The 20,137-nt window shown below is 42.2% G+C and overlaps 1 protein-coding gene across 2 annotated transcripts in view; it reads right to left on the bottom strand.

The window, feature by feature from the left end:
- The window catches only part of SLC6A11 (solute carrier family 6 member 11), a 132,646-nt gene that overhangs the window by 13,733 nt on the left and 98,776 nt on the right, over positions 1 to 20,137 (bottom strand). For both annotated transcript variants that reach the window (XM_040491968.1, XM_040491967.1), the window contains 2 exons: positions 18,372 to 18,475; positions 13,043 to 13,167 (listed from right to left, as the gene is read on the bottom strand). In XM_040491968.1, coding sequence (XP_040347902.1) covers positions 13,043 to 13,167; positions 18,372 to 18,475 — 229 coding nt within the window. The remainder of the gene's footprint in view (positions 1 to 13,042; positions 13,168 to 18,371; positions 18,476 to 20,137) is intronic.

Below are 20,137 nucleotides of genomic sequence, written 5' to 3' on the forward strand. Positions count from 1 at the left end.
TTGAATCCATCATATATTGAGTGCCCTCTTTGTGCTGGGTACTATGCCTCGTTCTCCCTCAAATCAGGTAAATTTCCCAGCCACCCTCCTAAGCTGTTGGTACTATTTTGATGCCCATTGCAGGGATGAGCAAGCTGAGGCATAGAAAGGTACGCAAGGGTCAGCAGGGGTCAGGATTCAAACCCAGGTTGGTCTGACCCACAGACTTTCCCCTGCATAGACCTGTCTCTACTGTTCTCACTGGGGCAGACGTGGGGATGGTGGCTTATTAAAATGAGGGTTCTCAGGCCCACCTCACAGATTCTAATTGGGTCAGTCTAGGGTGGGGCAAGGACCAGGCACCAGGTGATTCCAAATGGGTAGCAGGAATAGCCTACCCCAGGCTGCCCCTTCCTTTGCTTCTTCCCTTCATTTCCTGTGTCTATACTCACTTATTTTGGCTGCTCCAAATAAAGAGCTTGGTTAGCACGTCCTGAGGATGAACTTTATTAATATCGAGGGGGAGATACCTGATATTCTAGCCCTGTAGCACAGTGGTCAAGGGCACAGGTTCTATAGGCAGATGGCCTGGGTTCAAATGCTTATTCTTTATTGTGATCTGTATCTGTCTCCTCAGCTGAACAATGGGGATGATAAAGTCCTACCTAATGAAATGGTTTTGAAAATTCAATAAGATGATGCAGAATATGGAAAGCACTTAAAATAAATACTCAGTAAGCATTAACTGATTATTATATTTGTTCTTAAAAGCAACATTATTAAAGTCTAATTTACCTATAATAAGCACTCATTTTAATTGTACAACTTCAATGAGTTGTGAAGTGTATATACCCAGATAACTGCATTCAAGATGGAGAACATTTCTATTGCCCCATTGGGCCCCTCTGTGGTCTCTCTATCCCCATTCTCTGTCTTAGCTCCAGGCAACCATTGATCTGATTTTTTTTCCACCTTATATTAGCTTTGCCCATCCTATTTAGGAGTGGAATTGCTGGGTCATATGGTAACATATCTTTAACTTTCTAAGAAATGCCAAACAGATTTCCAAAGTAGCTGTCATTTTATATTTCTACCAGTAATGTTGGAGGGTTCCAGTGGCTCCACAACCTTGGCAACACCTGATGTTATCAGATGTGGAGTATCTTCATGTAGCTTTGTTGTCTGCTCAAACGCCTTCTTTTGTGAAGTCCTTGTTGCTTTTGCCCATTTTTTTTTACTGGGTTGTCTCCCTTTTCTTGAGTTGTGAGAATTCCTGATATATCTGGGATATAAATCCTTTATCAGAGAAGGATGATTAATATTTCCTCCTACTCTGTGGCTTGCCTTGTCATTTTCTTAATGGTATCTTGTGAAGAACAGAAGTTTTAAAATTTCCACTTGTTTGTTGCTAGCATATTAAAAATACAATAGGTTTTTGTTTATTGTCCTTTTATCCCATGGCAATACTAAGTTCACTTATTAATTTTTGTGTGTGGCTTTCTTACAATTTTCTATGTGGTCAATCATGCTGTTTATAAGTAAATACAATTTTGATCCTTCCTTTCCAATCTTAATTATTTTTATTTATTTTTCTTGCTTTATTGCACTGTCTAGAAATTCTAGTACCATATGGCATAAAAGCAGAAACAGCATACAGCCTTGCTTTATTTCTGATTTTAGGGGCAAGCATTCAATATTTAATGGCGAGGAAATTAACATTTGTGCACTAACCACAGACCTTTTTTTTTTTTATCTACCAGTTTTTCTCCTTATGTCCTTTTTTCCTATTCTAGTATCCAATTCAGGATTCCACACCATACTTCATGATTGTATTTCTTTACTCTCCTCCAAATTTGCAATAGTTTCCCAATCTTCTCTTTCATGACCTTGACATTTCAACGAGTACTGGTTATTCTTTCGTGGAATGTTCCTCTGTATGGGTTTGTCTGATGTTTTCTCATTATTAAACAGAGGTTATACAATTTTTTTAAGGTTATGCATTTTTTTTTTTTTTTTTTGGCAAGAACATCACAGAAGTGATGCTCTGTCCTTCTCAGTGCATCAGGTTAAAGGGGCACATGATATCTGTAAACTTTAGTACTGGTAATATTTACCCTGATTACTTGGTTAGGTTGGTGAATGCCAGTTTTCTCCAGTGTAAAGTTACTGTGTTTCCCTTTATAACTGATAAATATCTTGGTGAGGATACTTTGAGATTATGAAACTATCCTGTTTCACGTAAAACTTTTACCCACTGATTTTAGTATCCATTGGTAGATCTTGCTTGCAACAATAACTCCTTTGAGGTTTGCCTAGTGGGTTTCTTTTCTTTATTCCTTCTACATTTATCAATTAGAATTCTTCTGTAATAAAGACTGCTCCTTCACACACATTTATTCAATTTTTATTTATTTCAATGTGGACTCCCGGGTATTCAGTTTATTCTACAGATTACAATCCAATACTATCATTATTAGCTTCTTCAGTTTGGTTTCCTGTGTCCTTATGACATGCCTCTGTCCTTTTTCTGAGTACTTCCTTACTTTCTGGCACTACTAAATGTTTCAGCTTATCATGTCTTGCTCCAGCACTAGAATCAACTGTTTCTCCAAAAAGCCTGAGTTCCTTTAATTGAAAAATGGTGTTCAGAAATCAAGATCTGGCTTCTGGCTATGTTCGTTGCTACTGGAATATCATTTCTTGCAGGCCCTCTCAGCACACAAAGCTAGGAGACATATGTATGTCTATCTACACATACACACACACACATATGTTTCTATATCTAACTGCATATATTTTAAACCCACGAGTCCATCCTGATACCTCCAATTCTAATACAGATCACTGTAGCTTCTCCATTTTCTTCATGTGTAACTTCTTCCTCAGTGAAAATTCTGTCTCTAATGATCCCTATTGACTTGTTTGTTCAGTCCCCACATACACGTACAATAGTTACAGAATTGCAAACCCATACTCCTGTACTAACAAGAGAACAGTACAGTGATTTTTGTTTTTAGCCTTATAGTGTCCAGTCAAAATACTGTGTCCAGAAATTTACTTAGATTTGGTCTTTTCTTTCCCATTCTCTTCAGTATGGTTACATTTTTTATTTGTAATGCAGTTAGGTTCATTTTTTACTGTTTGTATTCCATTTTAATTCCACTCAAAAAAGGGAACCGTTTATTTTGGGTGCTATGTGAAATGTTACTGTTACCGTGGTTCTCTAAGAGTCAGAACTAATAGAAATATACTAAGAAGTATTTTTTCCTTTTCATCTTTACTTAATTCCACCCTTCTTTCTATTCCTTGTCCACTTATGCCCTATAGGTAACCATTCTCTTCATTTTTTAGTTTATCCTTTCCATATTTCTTTTGCACAAATGAGCAGACATACTTTCTTACATCTCCTTCTTTCTTATACAATGGGTAGGATACTATAGCTATTTGCTTTTTAAACTTACACATACACATTTATCCTTTAAAAAATACTCATAAATTTCCATTTACTCGATTATTTTTATATTGTGAATGACTATTGTATTTTTTCAAAGACTTTTTTAGTATATATGAAGATAATTTTATAATTTATTTCATTTGGGCTATTAATAGGATGTATGATATTACTGGATTTCCTAGCATTACACCAACCTTGCATTATTCCTGGAGTAAATCCTACTTGGATTACCTTCTTTTTTTTAAATTTTTTTAATTATTATTTTTGAGAGCAAGAAAGACAGAGAGCGAACAAGCAGGGAAGGGGCAGAGAGAGAGGGAACCACAGAATCGGAAGCAGGCTCCAGGCTCTGAGTTCTTAGGACAGAGCCCGATGCAGGGCTCGACCTCACAAACTGCGAGATCATGATCTGAGCTGTAGTCATCTGCCCAACCAACTGAGCCACCCAGGCGCCCCCCGCTTTATTTATTTATTTTTTTACATTTTTTATTGTTTAGGTATATTACCTTTTTAATGTGATTTTGGATTCTAATGGTTTGGATTTGGATTTGCTAATATTGTATTTACTATTTTTACATCACTATGCATGAGTGATATTTTGTTTCTTTGCATTGTCTATTTGGTGTAGGTATCAATGTTATTCATGCTTCATATAAATGTTCCTTTCCTTTCCCTCTGGAATAATTTATAGAGCACTGGGATTATCTGGTGCTTGAAGTTGTTGTTGTTGTGTTTATTTATTTATTTATTTATTTAGAGACAGAGAGGGAGGGGGGAGTGTGAGTGGGGGAGGGAAAGAAAGGAAGGGAGAGAGAGAGAACTCCAAGCACTGTCAGCACAGAGCCTTACATGGGGCTTGATCTCATGAACTGTGAGATCATGACCTGAATCAAAATCAACAGTCGGACACTTAACCAACTGAGCCAACCAGGTGCCCTGGATACTTGAAGGTTTGATAGAATTATCTGAGAAGCCATCTGGGCCTAGTGTTGCTTTTTGTTTTGTTTTGTTGGTAGGGTAGTTACTCAATAACTTTTTTCCTTCTATGGAAATTGGTTTAGGTTTTCTAAATCAAATGTGGTCAATTGTGGCAATCTGTTTTTCCCAGGAAAATATTCATTTTATCTAATTTTTCAAATTTATGTGTTGAGAAGACTACAAAGCAGGCTCTTGTGATTTTTTTTTTAATTTTTAAATTTTATTTAAATCCAAGTTAGTTAACATATAGTGTAATAATGATTTCAGGAGTGGAATTTAGTGATTCATCACTTACATATAGGGCTCATCCCAACAAGTGCCCTCCTTAATGTCCATCACCCATTTAGCCCATTCCCCACCCCCCCCACCTCTCCTCCAGCAACTCATATGTGTTCTCTGTATTGAAGAGTCCCCTTATGGTTTACCTCCCTCTCTCTTTTTACCTTATTTTTCCTTCCTTTCCCCTATGTTCATCTGTTTTGCTTCTTAAATTCCACCAATGAGTGAGATCATATATTTATCTTTCTCTGACTTATTTTGCTTACCATATAAATGTCTTCCACTTCAATGGTTATTTCCCCTTTATCATTTCTTATTTCGCTCTTGGTAAGTTCTTTTATTCTTGGCCATTTGGTAACTTGTATATTTTTAAAAACCCAGAATTTTAATTAGATCTACTGTTTGTAATTATCTATCTATAATTATTTCACTCCTTCCTGCTTTTATCTTTATTATTTCCTTTCCTGTGCTTTCTTTTAGTTCACTTTGCTGTTGTTCTTCTTAATGTAATTAATTTTCATTCTTTCACTTTTATCGATGTGTTTTTAGTATAGTTTTCTCTATATTATCAGTTTATTTCTATCTGTGTCTCCTTGTACCTCCTGAAGTTTTGCTTCATAAAGGTTATTGCTGTATTATTTGGTGCATATATTTTTATGTGTGCTGTATCTTTATTATGAATTATAGTTTTTACCATTTAAAAAATGTCCTTTGTAATGCTTAGTGCTTTGGGGATTGAATTCTACTTTCCCTGATATTGCTGTCATTGTCTATTCCCTTATTTTTAGCTTTTATGAATCACTTTGTTTTAGGTGTATCTCTTATATACAGCATATATATAGGTCATGTTTTGTGAGCCAAATTGAAAATCTTTTTCTTTTCTTTTTTAATGTTTATTTATTTATTTATTTTTTTTGAGAGAGAGAGAGAGAGAGAGAGAGAGATAGAAGGGAAGGGCAGAAAAAGAGGGAGAGACACAGAATCCAAAGCAGGCTCCAGGCTCTAAGCTGTCAGCACAGAGCCCAAAATGGGGCTTGAACCCACAAGCTGTGATAGCATGACCGGAGCCAAAGTCAGACGCCTAACTGACTGAGCCACCCAGGTGCCCCGAAAGTCTTTTTCTTTTAATGGATGAATTAAGCCCACTCACATTTATTGATATGATCAGTCTTAATTTTGACAAAATACTTGGTGGTTATGTGTATTTTTAAATATTTGTTATGTTTCTCTAGGAGCCATGTATTCTTTGTTCTTTTATTTATAAATGTTTTTTGGTATTTAGGAAGGTTTATGTTTTTGTTCTAGTGGTTATCTTTATACTTATTACATCTTTTAAAAATGCCCTTAGACCCTTATAATTTTATTTAAACCTTTACTGCCTGGCTTTCCAGATCTGCCCCCACCCCACCCCACCCCCCCATATCATTTGACACCATTTATGGTCTACACAACAATGAGCTTTTCTGTTTTCCTTTTGCCTTCTCTCTCCATCTTTTAGGTTGATGATTTCAACTCTGTTAACAGTACACAGCATATTTCTACATTACTCGTCTATCTTCTTCCCTACCTTCGTTTTGGTCTTAGGTGTGTACTTACATATTTTTGAATGCTTACCATCAGTCTTTTTTCTAAGTTTTCCTAGTTATTCCGGGGTTGGATGAAGCTCACCCCATAGTAGATTCCTCCAAAGGACTTATGAGTGTAGAAGTCTCAAAGTTCTGCTTAATATGGTTTTCCTATAACCTTGACATTTTCCATAGCCTTGATTCATACTTCTTTTTGTAAATTAAAAAAAAAAAAAAGATACTGCTTCATAGTTGCCTTTCTTTGTATGTTGGTTTTGAAAAGTATGATACCAGTCTAAGTCTTTTGCCCTTTTAAGTTATTTAATCTTTCTTGCCTGGAAGCCTTGAGGATTTTATCTTTATCTTTGAAAGCTAATATCTTTACCAGGATGTCTTGGAGTTGATCAACCTGGGTTAATTTTCATTAGTACCTGAGAAGTCATTTCAATGTGTAGATTGAGCTCTTTTTCTGTTTCTGAAGAGTCTTCTTGGATTATAGTTTTAAATATTACCGCTGTTCCATTGTTTTATTTTTCTTCTTCAGGGACCCTATAATGTGAATATCTTCTTCTCTTCTGGTCTTCCATTTCTAGTTTTTGGTGGGATCGTTTTTACTTCTTTATGTCATTTTCATTCATCTGGTTGTTTTCCTTCCTTTTTAAAATGTCCCTTTATTCGCCTGAGTGGCTCGGTCGGTTAAGCATCTGACTTCAGCTCAGGTCATGATCTCGCGGTTTGTGAGTTCGAGCCCCGCGTCAGGTGCTGTGCTGGTGGCTCGGAGCCTGGAGCCTGCTTCGGATTCTGTGTCTCCCACCCTCTCTGCCCGTCGCCCACTCACACTTTGTCTCTCTCTCTCTCTCTCAAAAATAAATAAACATTTTAAAAATTTTAATAAAAAAATAATAAAATGCCCCTTTATTGAGACCATTCTCCAGTGGACATTTGTAATTTATTCTTCATTTCTGAGATAACTTGGCCTTATCTTTTTTCTCATTTCTTCCCCCCTGAGTTCAATTAACTTTCTCTTCATTCATTCCTGTGCCCTCTTCTCCTATCTGGTAGTTTTAAAATTCCAGGTTCAAGGTTTTTGCTTGTTTTTCTCATATCCTCAGAGGCTTCTTTGGATATATTTAATTCTGTCTGGAGTGTTGACTTACAATTTTCCTCTATGTCATGGTTGGTTTCATGGTCATTGATATGTGGGGAGTTTCTATTCCTGATTTTCTGCAGTAGCTCTGTATGGACTTGACTTTTCTCATGTTCATGTTTGTGGGTATTTTATAATATTCCCAACTTAATAGTGCCCTCTTTTGTCAGTATGGCAAAGTCCAGGTACTCTAGCAGCTTTTTGTTTTGAGGGTGGGGAAGGGTGATCTCCCCTTCCCACACCCTGATTTAATGGTTCTCTTTGGTTTTTCAGGACTTTATTTTATCTCCTTTTTTTTTGGTTTTCCCTTCACCATCGAATTGTCAAAGGGTGCTTCTCCTTTTCTTTTTGCCTTTTTCTCTCCCAGAAGTTCTGTGTTTCAAGTGGTGTCTCCTTTAAATTGTGCTGGTTCCTTTAAATGGCCCCTGTTCCTTGAATTACACATCGAATCCCTTCTCTGTTGTCCCTGCTCAGGGATCTGTCTGGATCTTTTCCAGGTTTTTCAGACTTACAGTGAATTTAATCTTTCTGGGGATTGCTCCAAATCACTCTTAGGTCCCTTCACCAGCCTGTCTTCTGTTTCCCCCATAGTTTTTCTCAGTTTGCTTTTGTTCATCACAAAGCCTTACCAGCTGTAAGGGTGCAGGTGGTAGCAGAAGGGATTATGCACTGAGATTGGTATTTTTTCTTTTTGTTACTGTTATCTGTAGCTTTAATATTTTCTGTCTTTGAGTTACGCAGGGGCATGGTTTTGTATAAAATATATTTTCCCTTCTTGTTTTTTTCTTGTTTGGGAAAGAAATTAGGATACAAGTAGCTATACAGCTCTCATAGTCCTCAGATATTCAGAGGTCTAACATACTCTAACTTTTAAAAGACCCATGTAAGATTGATATTACTTTTTTCTTACATGTTCGGTAGATTTCACCAGTGAAACCATCAGGGCTTCAAGTTTTCTTGGTAGAAAGGTTTTTGATATGAATCCAATGTCTTCTAAAAAGTATAGAGCTATTCAGTGTTTCTATTTCTTCTTGAGTCATTTTGAGTAAATTATATTTTTAAAGGAATTTTCCATTTAATCTACATTATCAAATATATTAGCTTGAAGTTGTTCATAATATTTCCTATTCTCATTTTTAATGTCTGTAGAACTTCGTCCCTCTTCTTTCATTCCTGATATTAGTAATTTGTGTTTTCTCTCATTTTTTTTCCTTGATTAGTCTTACTAGGGGATTATAAATTTTGTTGTTTAATACCAAATTTGGCTTTGGAATTTTATTGTGGGTATGTCTTCCCTTTATTATTTCTTTGTTTATACTTACTTTGGTTTTAATTTATACTTTTTTTTCAGCTTCTTCAAATAGAAACTTTAATTTTTTAATTTAAATCCTTCTTTCTAATTAGGCTTTAAAGCTATAAATTTCCCTGTAAGTACTTTAACTGTATCCCACAAGTTTTGATATGTTTTCACTACCATTCAGTTTGAAATACTGTCTTCTTTGGCTCATGGGAAATTTAGAAACATGTTGCTTAATTTACACATACTTAAGGATTTTCTAGGTATATTTTCATTATGGAGTCATAATTTAATTCAGTGGTAGTCAGAGAATATACCTTGTAATTTCAATCTTTTGAAAGCTATTGAGATTTAATTTATGGCCCAATTTATATCCTATCTTGGTGAATATTTCATGTTCATTTGAAAAGAACTGTACTTTGCAGTTGTTCCTTGCAGTGTTTTATAGATGTCAATTAAGCTAAGTTGTTTGACAGTATTCAGATCTCTATGTCTTTATTAATATTTTGTATAGTTGTTTTAACATTAATGAACAAGGGGTGTTAAAATCTCCCACTATGATTGTGAGTTTGTCTATTTTTACTTTTAGTTTGTCAGTTTTTGCTTCATGTATTTTATTTTTAAAAGTTTATTTATTTTGAGAGATGGGGAGGGGGGCACAAAGAAAGGGAGAATCCCAGGCAGGGATTCTCCATGTCAGCATGGAGCCTGATGCAGGGTGCAGACCCACGAACTGTGAGATCATGACCTGAGCCAAAATCAAGAGTCATACACTCAACCAACTGAGCCACCCAGGCACCACTGCTTCATGTTTTTTAAAATCCCTGGCATTAGGTACCAACACATTAAGGATTAGCTATCTTATAAATGAACTGCTCCTTTTATAAACATTATGAAGTGTGCTCCCCATTATCTCTAGTAATACTCTTTGACTTGAAGTCTACTCTAATATTAACATAGCAAAGCCACTTTTCTTATGCTTGTTGTTTACATGGTATTATCTTTTCACTTTGTGTTACACGTTATCTGTGTCTTTAAATTTAAAGCATCTCTTGTCGAAAGCTTATAGTTGAGTCTTGCTCTTTTACTCAGTCTGATAATCTCTGCCTTTTACTTGGAGTATTTGGCTCATTTGCACTTAATGTAATTATTGATATAGTTAGGTGTAATTTTACCATTTCATATATGTTTTACTTTTGTCCCTTCTGAATTTTGGAGGTTTTGTTTTTTTGTTTACTCTGTTGTGTTTTTATTGCCTTCTTTTGGGCTGATCAATATTTTGAAATGTCCAATTGTATTTCATTTAAGCTTTGTAGCCCTACCTTCTGTTATTATTTTCTAAGCAGTTAGCCAACAATATGCACCCATAACTCATTAAAGTCTATCTGGAGTTAGCAACATATTACTTAATCCTGCCACCACACATCTGACTCTTTCCACTTCTGATGATCATTCTGACATTTTCTGTCTCAAAACAGAATTCAGGACTTAACCACATCAATAATTATGAAATGAAAAGAGACAGATACTCCAATTAAAAGACATAGATAATCAGACTGAATAAAAAAGCAAGACCCAATTATAAGCTGTCTAAAATCTCAACCTCCAGGAGAGGGTATCTCACAGAAAGTATCACAGAAACAGACCAAGGGACATGTGGGTAAGGGCTTGGGATCATAGCATGACAAAATCTGAGTCCTGTGAGAAGTATACGTTGCCTTTCTGGCTCAGTTTCCAGGTATTCTGGGACATCCCATTGAGCATTCTGCCACCTAATTAGGTATTTTCCAAAAATCACTCATCAGAAAGCAAGCCCAGGTCCTTCCGAGCAAGGTGAGGTGGCCACACACTCACTTAAAACTTGCAAGTTCTCCATATGGCAGATGTTCCCAAGGAGAATCTTAGCCTGACCCATATACCCAACCAAGGGCACAGAGCAGATTTACCGGCTGGATACCAGGAGCAGCACAGGAAGGTGAGCCAGAAAAGGCTAGAGCCAGGTTGTAACACCTATGATCTGTGTGACCTTGGGTGAACCACTTGAGGCTCTGAGGTACGGGGCCCATATCTCAATGGGCATGGTAAAACCTAGGGTTGTTTATGTGAACAGTGCCCCCTGCAGCTGTGCAGAGCTTATTCTGCACAGCCACGAGTGGAAGCCCAGACAAAGCCTACCCTGCAGAGGTGCTGTGAGAATTTCGTGAGGTAGACTACGAAACACAACCACCCTGGAGCCTGACAAACGAGACACAGTAAATCCATTATGGTCCATCCATCCAGTGGAATACCACAGAGCCATGAAAACTCTTGATTGAGATCTCTGTTTACTGAGGCACAAAGTTCCTCATGCTTTATTGTGAAGGGGGAAATGTAGTCTACTGAATACCAGGGGTAATTTGATCTGATTTCCATCAACACACATATGGATATGTAGGCATGGAAAATGCCATGACAGGAAAAACCCAAAATGTTGTCTGATTTGGAGTGCAGCGTTTTTCCTTTGTTAAGATTTCCACATTTTTCTAACATGAATATGCTTTCAATTTGAAATTAGAAAAAAAAAATAATAAAATTTATTTTTAGTTGGCTCTTTTCCTTTCTATGAATCCTCTCTGAACTCCATCTATAAAATGGAAATAATGATAAAAAGAGAAAACATAATACTGCAGATATCTTATCCCACTGCACACCTAAGGCAGAAATTAGGACATTCATTTTATAGAGGAGGAAATGAATTCTTGGAGTGGGCAGTGCTCCCATATAGAAGGTAACACTCTTTCCTTACAGGGCTGTCTGTGGTTTGATGCCAGGAAGGAGCATGGGTGTTTGGTCAAGGGTCAGGTGCCCACAGTGGGCAGTAGGATGGCATGGTCAGAGCATGGGCTCTGGAGCCAGAGGGCCTGTATTAAATCCCAGCCCTGTCCCTTCCAGCTTGTGTAATCTTGGTTGAGTGACTTCACCTCTCTGAGCCTCAGCTTCCTTATCTGTAAAACAGGGGTAGCTTCTTTACAGAGTAAGCACTTGATGAGTGAGAGCTTTGGTCAGATTAATATCCTCTAGGCTAGCTCTGGCATCCTGATTTCAGCAGGGATGGTCTCTCTCTCTCTCTCTCTCTCTCTCTCTCTCTCTCTCACTCTCTGACATACATTATCCATAGGAAGGTGGACCCTGAGTGGTCATGGAGCAAAGCTTTGCAACCACATTCCTGCTCTGATGTCCATATCCACCACCTTGCCCAGCTTGGTGGGTTAGAGGAGTGCTTCCTGGTGGGTTAGAGGGGTGCTTCCTGAACTATGTGTGCCACATAAAAAAGGATACTGTGGACCAACATTTTCCACAGAGGCAATGTGGCTCCCACATTGGGGATGGTCACAATAAATGGGGGCATGACTTGCACTGAGTAGACGGAGGCCAGAAAGGCTAAGCAACCTGTGCTGGTCTTGACAAACTGTTCTACTACACATTCTTGTAGGTGAAAAACTTATTTAGACTTAACTGAGTTTAGAACCTAACTATTTGTCATGAGAACTCAAACTATTTTCATACTTTTTAACACACATTTTCCTAGAATTCAAACACCATGTAGATTGTGAATCACAACCATGTAAATTCACCATTTTGTGTCATCGCCTGAGCAACAATAACTCTGCCTGTAGTGTGTTTGATACAAACACATCAATCTATACTTAAGAATGTCACACTCAGTGATTCTACATCTAAAAGAGGGAAAGGGAGAGAGGTTCTCTAAGCAGAGAGAACGGTATGTGCAAAGACCCTGTGGTGGGAGGGAGCAAGTGACATTGCAAAAGCAGATCACTGCAGTGGGGCAGCATGAGCACGGGGGGGGGGGATGGTGTTGGGGGTGAGGCTACAAAGGCTGGGCAACACGGGGCCTTGGGGCCATGCTTAGAATCCACTACTATGAGAAGTAAAGAAGAGCTTTTCACCAGAGATGGACATACTCAGATCTGCATTTTGAAAGAAATCAATCTACACATGGAACAGAAGGGGCAATAGTGGAGGCTAGGAGGCCCGTGGAAGGTTCCTGCGATCATCCAGGTGAGCAGTGACAGTGGTCTGGGCTGGTGGGGAGACAGTGTAGCTGGGGGAAAGTACATGAAGTGGAGCAACACTGAGGAGGCAGAAGCTATACAACCCGAGGACGTCTTGGATATGGAAATGAGGAGGTGTCAAGGTTTTTCTCCCGTGATCCTGGTTTGAGGATGGATGGCGGGCCACCTCCTAAGACCTGAACCCAGGAGGAGAATGAGCTGAGGAGGCAGATCACACTTGTGCTATGACCTTCAATCACCCGAGGCCTCCCTCGCCTTTGGCGAACTTACCTGACTCTGCCACCTCGGCAATGGGCACCCCCTGCTCGTATGCCATGAAGCCCAGGACTGAGAAGATGGCAAAGCCAGCCACAAAGCTGGTGCCACTGTTCAGGCAACACAACATGATGCAGTCCCTGTGGGGAAGCAGCGAGAGGGGCTGAGGTCAGAGTGGGCGGAACAGGTGCCCTGCTTGAACATTCTGTGTGAGCACCACTGCCAATCCTGTGGGGCAGGCAGGGCAGGGTGGGCACAGACAGCCCCATTTGCCTGATGAAGCCCTGGTGGTTCAGAGAGGTTAGGTGGCTGGCTCACGGTCACACAACTGCTCCTGCATTTTTAGAAGATAAGGTGGGTCGTGGACCAGACGCATGGAAGAGGGATGGGAAGGAAGAAAGGCTGGCAAGTGAGAAAATGCACTAGTGAGAAGACAGTTGGAGACAAAGGAACACTCCTCCAAATCCCCAGAAGGAAACAAAACCAGGGAAATGACAGAGGAGGGATTTCCTGGGAGCCCAAGGAGGGCCGGAGGGGCCTCTGAGAAATGGCTCCTTCTCAGGGGAGCATCCACAGACTTTACACCAGCAGCTCCCAGCAGCTTCAGGAGGAAACACACTCCCGAAGGTCAAGCTTCTTGCCAGGCTGTTTACTGGAGCAGAGCCTCACTGGCCTCACTGAAGTCCCTATGAGGCAGCAGCCCCTCCCAGGTTGGATCCCGCATGGAGGGATTACGGGAGCAGTGACTGTCTCTTGCCCTTGGGAGGGGCTTACCAGCAAAGAAGCACCAGCATAAAGCTGCAACCAGGAGAAATCGGAGTACAAACGACTGGGTTTTGTCAAGATGAAAACAGAACCCTCAAGTCCCGGCCGCTCCTACCTCAGGCACTGCATTCTCACGGGGCCAACTCAGGAAATCGGCCTCCCCGGATCTCAGCTGCTGCCAGCATGCGCCAGGAAGTTAGGCTTACAACACGCGCGATGCCCCATTTTACAGGGAGGAGCTCCCAAGTGGCCTGTCCAGCCATTTGTCTGGGGTATGATGCGCCGGGGGCGTCCCTGTGGTGGTGCTGGTGGGCTTCCTCTGGTCACACCCTGGCAGGCCTAGTCCCCTCGTCCCATGGTGCTTTCCCATGGCCGGCCAGCTAGTGCTGCCTACAGCAGTAAGAACTTCCTCGTCTGTGTTCGACCAAAACCAGCCTTCTCTGGTGAGTTTTAGTTCTGCCCTCCCTAACAGCCTGCAGCTCCTTCAGCTTTGGCAGATCTGAAGATAGTGGCCCGATATCCCCTTTGGGTTTTCGGTTCCCTCAGTTAACTGCCCCAGTTCCTTTACCAGTTGTTCATCTGGCTTGTGATCTGGAATCCACTCCAGCTGACCCAGCCCCTCTTCAAATGCCCTATCCAGGACTGAGTGCTCGACTCAAGAACACAGCAGGGCTCTCACCTCCTCTTCTCCGGACAGCCTGCCTTTTGTAATGTAACCAAGGGCTACACTAATGTTGGTGACTTGTGACACCCAGCTGCCTTGCAGTGACTCTGAGAATCAAGGGCACATTGGAGTAGGCATTACCCTGGGGGTCAGGAGATGTGGGCCCTACTTCCCCCTGCAGAATCTTCTCTCTGGACCTGACCTCCCCATGGGACAAAGTGCTTAAGAACAGGGTTTCTTGGGCCTTATGACAAATTATGTAATTTTCCAGCAAGTAGTCATCTCTCCCTACCTTCTTCCTTGGGTTCAAGTATGCTTCCCCACTGACTTTGGGCTTAGCCACATGACTTTCTTTGGTCACAGGATATTAGCAGATGTGATACAAACAGAGGCTTCAGATAACACTTAGGTGATTGAACTTGCCCTTTATGCCTTCTGTGACTTGCCATGAGAGGAACTGCCCCAGGGGAGCTGCTGTCATCATAGTCTGCACCCCACGATGTACACACATGAAGCAGACTTGAGCCTGCCCTGGGTCCTGGGGCTGAATCCAACCAATTCACAGCCTGCGGGAGAGCTTGCCCAGTTGTCCAGGAGACTTGAGAGTAATAAAAGCAAATGCTTGTCATGTTAAACCACTGAGGTCATGGGGATGTTTGTTACACAGCATTACTGTAGCCAGCAGTGACTGATTACAGGTCTCTTTAAATAACTCTTCTGGCACTGTGGATGTAGGCTGGGCTGGCAGACCTGAAGACTATCTGCAAGCCTGATATCTCTCCTCTTTTTTTTTTAAATGTCTGTCTGTTTGTTTATTTATTTATGAGAGAGAGAGAGACAGAGAGAGAGACAGAGAGATAAGGAGGGGCAGAGAGAGAGGAAGACAGAAGATCCCAAGTGGGCTCTGCACTGACAGCAGAGAGCCTGATGTGGGACTCAAACCCATGAACCGAACCATTAGATCATGACCTGAGCTGAAGTCAGATGCTCAACTGACTGAGCCACCCAGGCATCCCAGATTTCTCTCCTCTTAAAAGGAAATGCAGCTCAGTCAGGGTAAGGGGAGATTTATCCCTACGGTTGGGGTAAAGCTGCTCTTCATGCCTATTTCCTGACCCTGCCTTATCAAACAGTGGGAAATAAGGGGGTCCTGAGGAAAGCACTTTATCTATATCCTCTCTATTCTGGAAATCTCCTGTATAATTTGAATCTGCAATGTACCTAGTCCTGTGCTATGGTTTCTTGAACATTGTGTCACTGAATCTTGAGGCTCAGGGAGGAGAATCACCTACTCAAGGTCTCAGGGGCATCTTGGGATGAGGTTGGGATGTGTGTCCATTTGTCTCAGATGCTAAAACCCATGCTTTTTCCAGGAGCTACACAAAAACAATGCCCCCTAAGAATTAAGACTTTCAGATCCTGACTTGTGGACAGTTATCTGTGGGCACTCATGTGGTTGTTGAAAAACAAATATCCCTTATTGCAAACTCCCCATCTGTCCCCAGGGGCCTCTTGAGTGAGTTCCTCATACCACAGAAGGACAGAGAAGCACTAAGCAGACTTGAGGTCCCTTCCAGCCCTGCATCCCACCCCTTGGCCCTCAGAGCACTCACACCTTTTAAGCAGAAGGAGCTTAGCAGCCTGTGTTCTGAAGTGAGGATTTTCCCCGCCTGGTTTGCTGCATTTCCCATCCCTCTAATTCCTTCCTGCAGGGCACCTTCTAGGTGAAAAGCTTATGTAACAAGCGCTTTAAAGTTGGCAGGAACTGAGCTGGGCTTTGAAGACCTCCAGAAGCTATTAGGCTGTCAGAAGGGAGGGTACTAATTTACTCCCTCTGAGTTGGGAAGACCTGTTCGCAGAGAAGTGGAAATAAAATGGGCCTTCAGATGTTGCAACATCCCCTGGGGGATTTTCTTTCTTCTGCTGCCTCTTGGATGGGACAGCAGAAGAGATCTGTGGTGGCCAGCATATCTTACCCACACGCTCCGTGGGGGAGACGGTTGTAGGACATGGCCCGAAGACAGGGCAGTCTTGGCCAAATCCTTGTCAGCTACAGATGTTGGGAAAGAACTGGCCATCCCTGTTGCTGAGGAATAGCGGTGCAGGAACTAGAAAGCCCTGAGTTCAAAGCCACGTTCCACCACTGGTAATAATGAACATGAGCAAGTTACTTATTTAGGGGCCTCAGTTTCCTCATCTGTGTAACAGATGGCTCCTTCCCTGCTTCCTGACACACTGGGCAGCACTGTAATAGGCTCAAGGGATGGTGGCCAACAAGAACTAGCTTGTGTCCTCATGGAGCTGACAGCCAGGCAGTGGCCAAGTGATTTCTGCAGTGTCCTGCACAGAGGACTGGTCTAAGTCAGCAGTCACGCTGGTGTGGTGACAGCTGTGTGCAGACAGCATTCTTCAACATCCCAAGCAGCTCACACTCAACCCCGACCAGAGGACTGCCATGCTGTTCTCCCTGCCCCGTGCCTTTCTCTTCCTGTCCGTGGTTACTGTTTTGCATTGTGGCTGACAGAGTGCTTTGCCTCTCACCCCCAACACCCACCTCCCCACGAACACCTGGAAGGTAGAAAGGATCATATGGACAACCTGGCGTGGTCTTCTGCCTCTCCAGCAACCTTCTGCCCAGCCATACCCAATACCTCTCTGCCCAAGGGCCCCCAGGAACAACAGAACTTGCTGCCTAATGGCACACTGGATTCCACAACGGCTTTTCCTTACAGCATGCTGGACCTGGCCCCTTTCACTTCCTCAGTGCCTCCGTTTCCCCAACTTACGAAATCTGTAGACCGAGGCTGTGCCATTCCTGTGTGTTATCTCCTAAGGTACCAATGCTGGTGTCTTGCACTCAGCAGACACGCAATGCACATGGTTTTAACGAATGGGTTAATAAAGCAATCACAAAGCTAGCTTTCAGAGAGATGTGGCAGGGCCCTGGGATGGAAAAATGGGAGACCTCAGGCAGAGTCCAGGCTCTACTGTGTACAGCTGAGGGGGGTTACTTCCGTGAGCCTCTCTTTCCCCATCTCAAAGATGGGGATAACATGGGAGGGACTTTTATCATGCCAAAAGTTCTTTCAAATGCATGATCTCCCTTGAGCCACATAGCAACCAAATTATGTGGTTATTAAATACAAGTCTCCTGAAGAGCCACCTACTATGACCAGGAGTTGAATTCAGGGGTACAGAGACCTCAGCAAACAGACCATTGGCTAGAATCCAGAGTGCCAATTTCCCTTCTGCCATGCACTACTTGGTGACCTTGAGTGGGTTCCTGGCCCTCAGTGGGTCTCAGCCTCACAGTAGAAATCAGGCTGCAGGCATGAGAAGCCAGGCAGCCAGGGTCAGACAGCCTCAGGCTCACCTCCCAACCTGGGCAATTCCCTTCCCAGTTCTGGGTGTGGGCACATGCAGGAGGCCAGGCAGGGAGGCCGAGGGGTAAGATGGGGCACTAGTCATTCCAGATGGGATAGGAGAGGATCCTAAAATCAAGTGAGAAGGGGCAAGAAGCAGGGTTCTGAACAGAAGGCAGAAGAACAAAGCCCGCACTGTCAGAAGACCTGAGTTAAAGTCCCAGTTTTGCCACTTACTAGCGATGTGACCTTGGGCAAGTCACTTACCTGCCCTGGGATAAATCTTTGCCACACAGGGTGGGATGGGGGCCTGAATAAGACTCCTGGGGTGGATTCACATTCAGTCTGCAACACACTCTGATCACATTCGTTATTTTCCTAGCTCCTCAAGTGGCCCGCTCTTTGATCCTGGGGCAGGGAGAGGCCGAGAAACAGACTGCCTGTCTTGTCCTGGCCCTGCAAGGCGGGAAGACGAATGTGACCTAGCCTGACAGTGTGGAGCTCCTGGGGTCTGGTGGAGGTTTGGGGTTTGGCAGGGCCACAAAATGCTCACCTGTAGCAGTTGTTGTTATAATTGTTATAACTTCCCAGAGCAGTCAGGCAACCCAGGCAGATGGCATAGGAGAAAAAGATCTGTGTCCCAGCATCTACCCAGACCTGCAGGAAGGCACAAAGAGGTCAGCATAAAGAGAAGTCAGATGAGTGATGGCCCTGTTCTCTGAAATCCCCCACCCACACCTTACCATCCAAAAAGTCTAGACAGAGAAATAAACGAATTTCCTAAACTTCTCAGGAACGTGTTTTAGAAGTTCTGTTATTGGGGACTGCTTCATTAAATATACATGTCCTTAATTAATTCCAGAATCTTCCAGAGGTTATGGGTAACAGTTCGCTGAACAGCAAGAATTTGGATGTTTAGGTCCCTGCTCCAGCTTGTGTGACCTTGGAAAAGCTACTTAACCTCTCTGAGGCTTAGTCTCCTCATCCGCGAAGTGGGGAATGAACTTCCCTCTTAGGATTGTCAAGAGGATTTGTGTGATACGGAATGGAAGCTCCTGGGACCCAGCTCATAAGGCAAGTCATATTTAAGCCAAATTGAGTGACTTCTTATCTTTGTGATTAAGATTACCATGAGAAAACTGTCACAGGATTCTGCCCATGAGAAAATATTTGCATAGCTGATCTGAGCATAAGAGGTGGCAGGGAAGGGGTAGGAGAAGGGGGAGGCCCACCTGTATCTTTCACCTTTCAAAACAGATGCATTTTAGGCTTCCTCTGTGGTACTTAATGGAAACTACTTTCTTAGTTTCCAGGCTCCTCTCTGACAAAAAACTGCTGTTGACAGCATGAGACGCACACCAGGAGTTACAATGGCTTTTCTAACATGTTTCCCCAGGCTCTCTGTGAGCCCAGCTCCAAGAAAAATCCAGAGCTAAAAGCCAAATGCAGCCAATGATGCTGATGGTTGAGAATAGGGTGCCATATAGAGAACAAGGCTTTGCACTAAATACAAATACTAGCTACATTTACTGAGCACTTGTTATGTGCTGGGCACCGAGGCTGAGCCCTTTGAGCATTAGGGCATTTGAATATTCACAGCATCCCTACGTGGTAAGTGCTATTATTTATAGCTGAGGAAAGTGAGGAACAGAGAAGTTGAGCAATTTATTCAAGACCACACAGCTGGGAATGGCAGAGGCAAGTCTGTGGAGACCCACCTCTAGAGATACATACTTAACCAATCCCAGAATTTCAGAAGTCCTCTGGGATAATCTCCTACCCAAGACTCTCTTCTGAGTACTCCTGACTATTAGAATAGTCTCTGTTTGATTACTGCTAGTGACAGGAAACTCACTATATCCTGATGTGGCCCTTTCTTCTTTAGAGAGTTCTGACCATAAGAACATTTCTTAAAATGAGAGGAAGTCCCCCTTCCTGAAGGTTCCTAGTTCTGGAGCCATCCAGACCACACCTTCCTCTTCTATGCAGTAGCACTTTAGAGATTTGGAGAAAGCACCAGTGCCCCTTGGATCCTAGATCTCGTCCTTCTCCAGGCAAAATCTCTTATTTCTTCTCTCAGGGATTTGATTACAACAGTACAGGTCACTCTACCCTGGATTTGCTGGAGTGTGTTAATCATTCAGCAAATACTTATTAAAATTAAAGATCTTAATCTTAGGCTGCTTCTCAACCTAAGAAATGAATACATTTTTTCCCTCACTGGAGTGTCCTGGAGCTAAATGAGCATCTCAAGGAGAGCCCTTTTCATGAAGTGTGTGTGTGTGTGTGTGTGTGTGTGTGTGTGTGTGTGTGTGTGTG

This window comes from Herpailurus yagouaroundi, unplaced genomic scaffold (assembly GCF_014898765.1).
Source record: "Herpailurus yagouaroundi ecotype Mexico unplaced genomic scaffold, PumYag 183, whole genome shotgun sequence".
Taxonomy (NCBI): domain Eukaryota; kingdom Metazoa; phylum Chordata; class Mammalia; order Carnivora; family Felidae; genus Herpailurus; species Herpailurus yagouaroundi.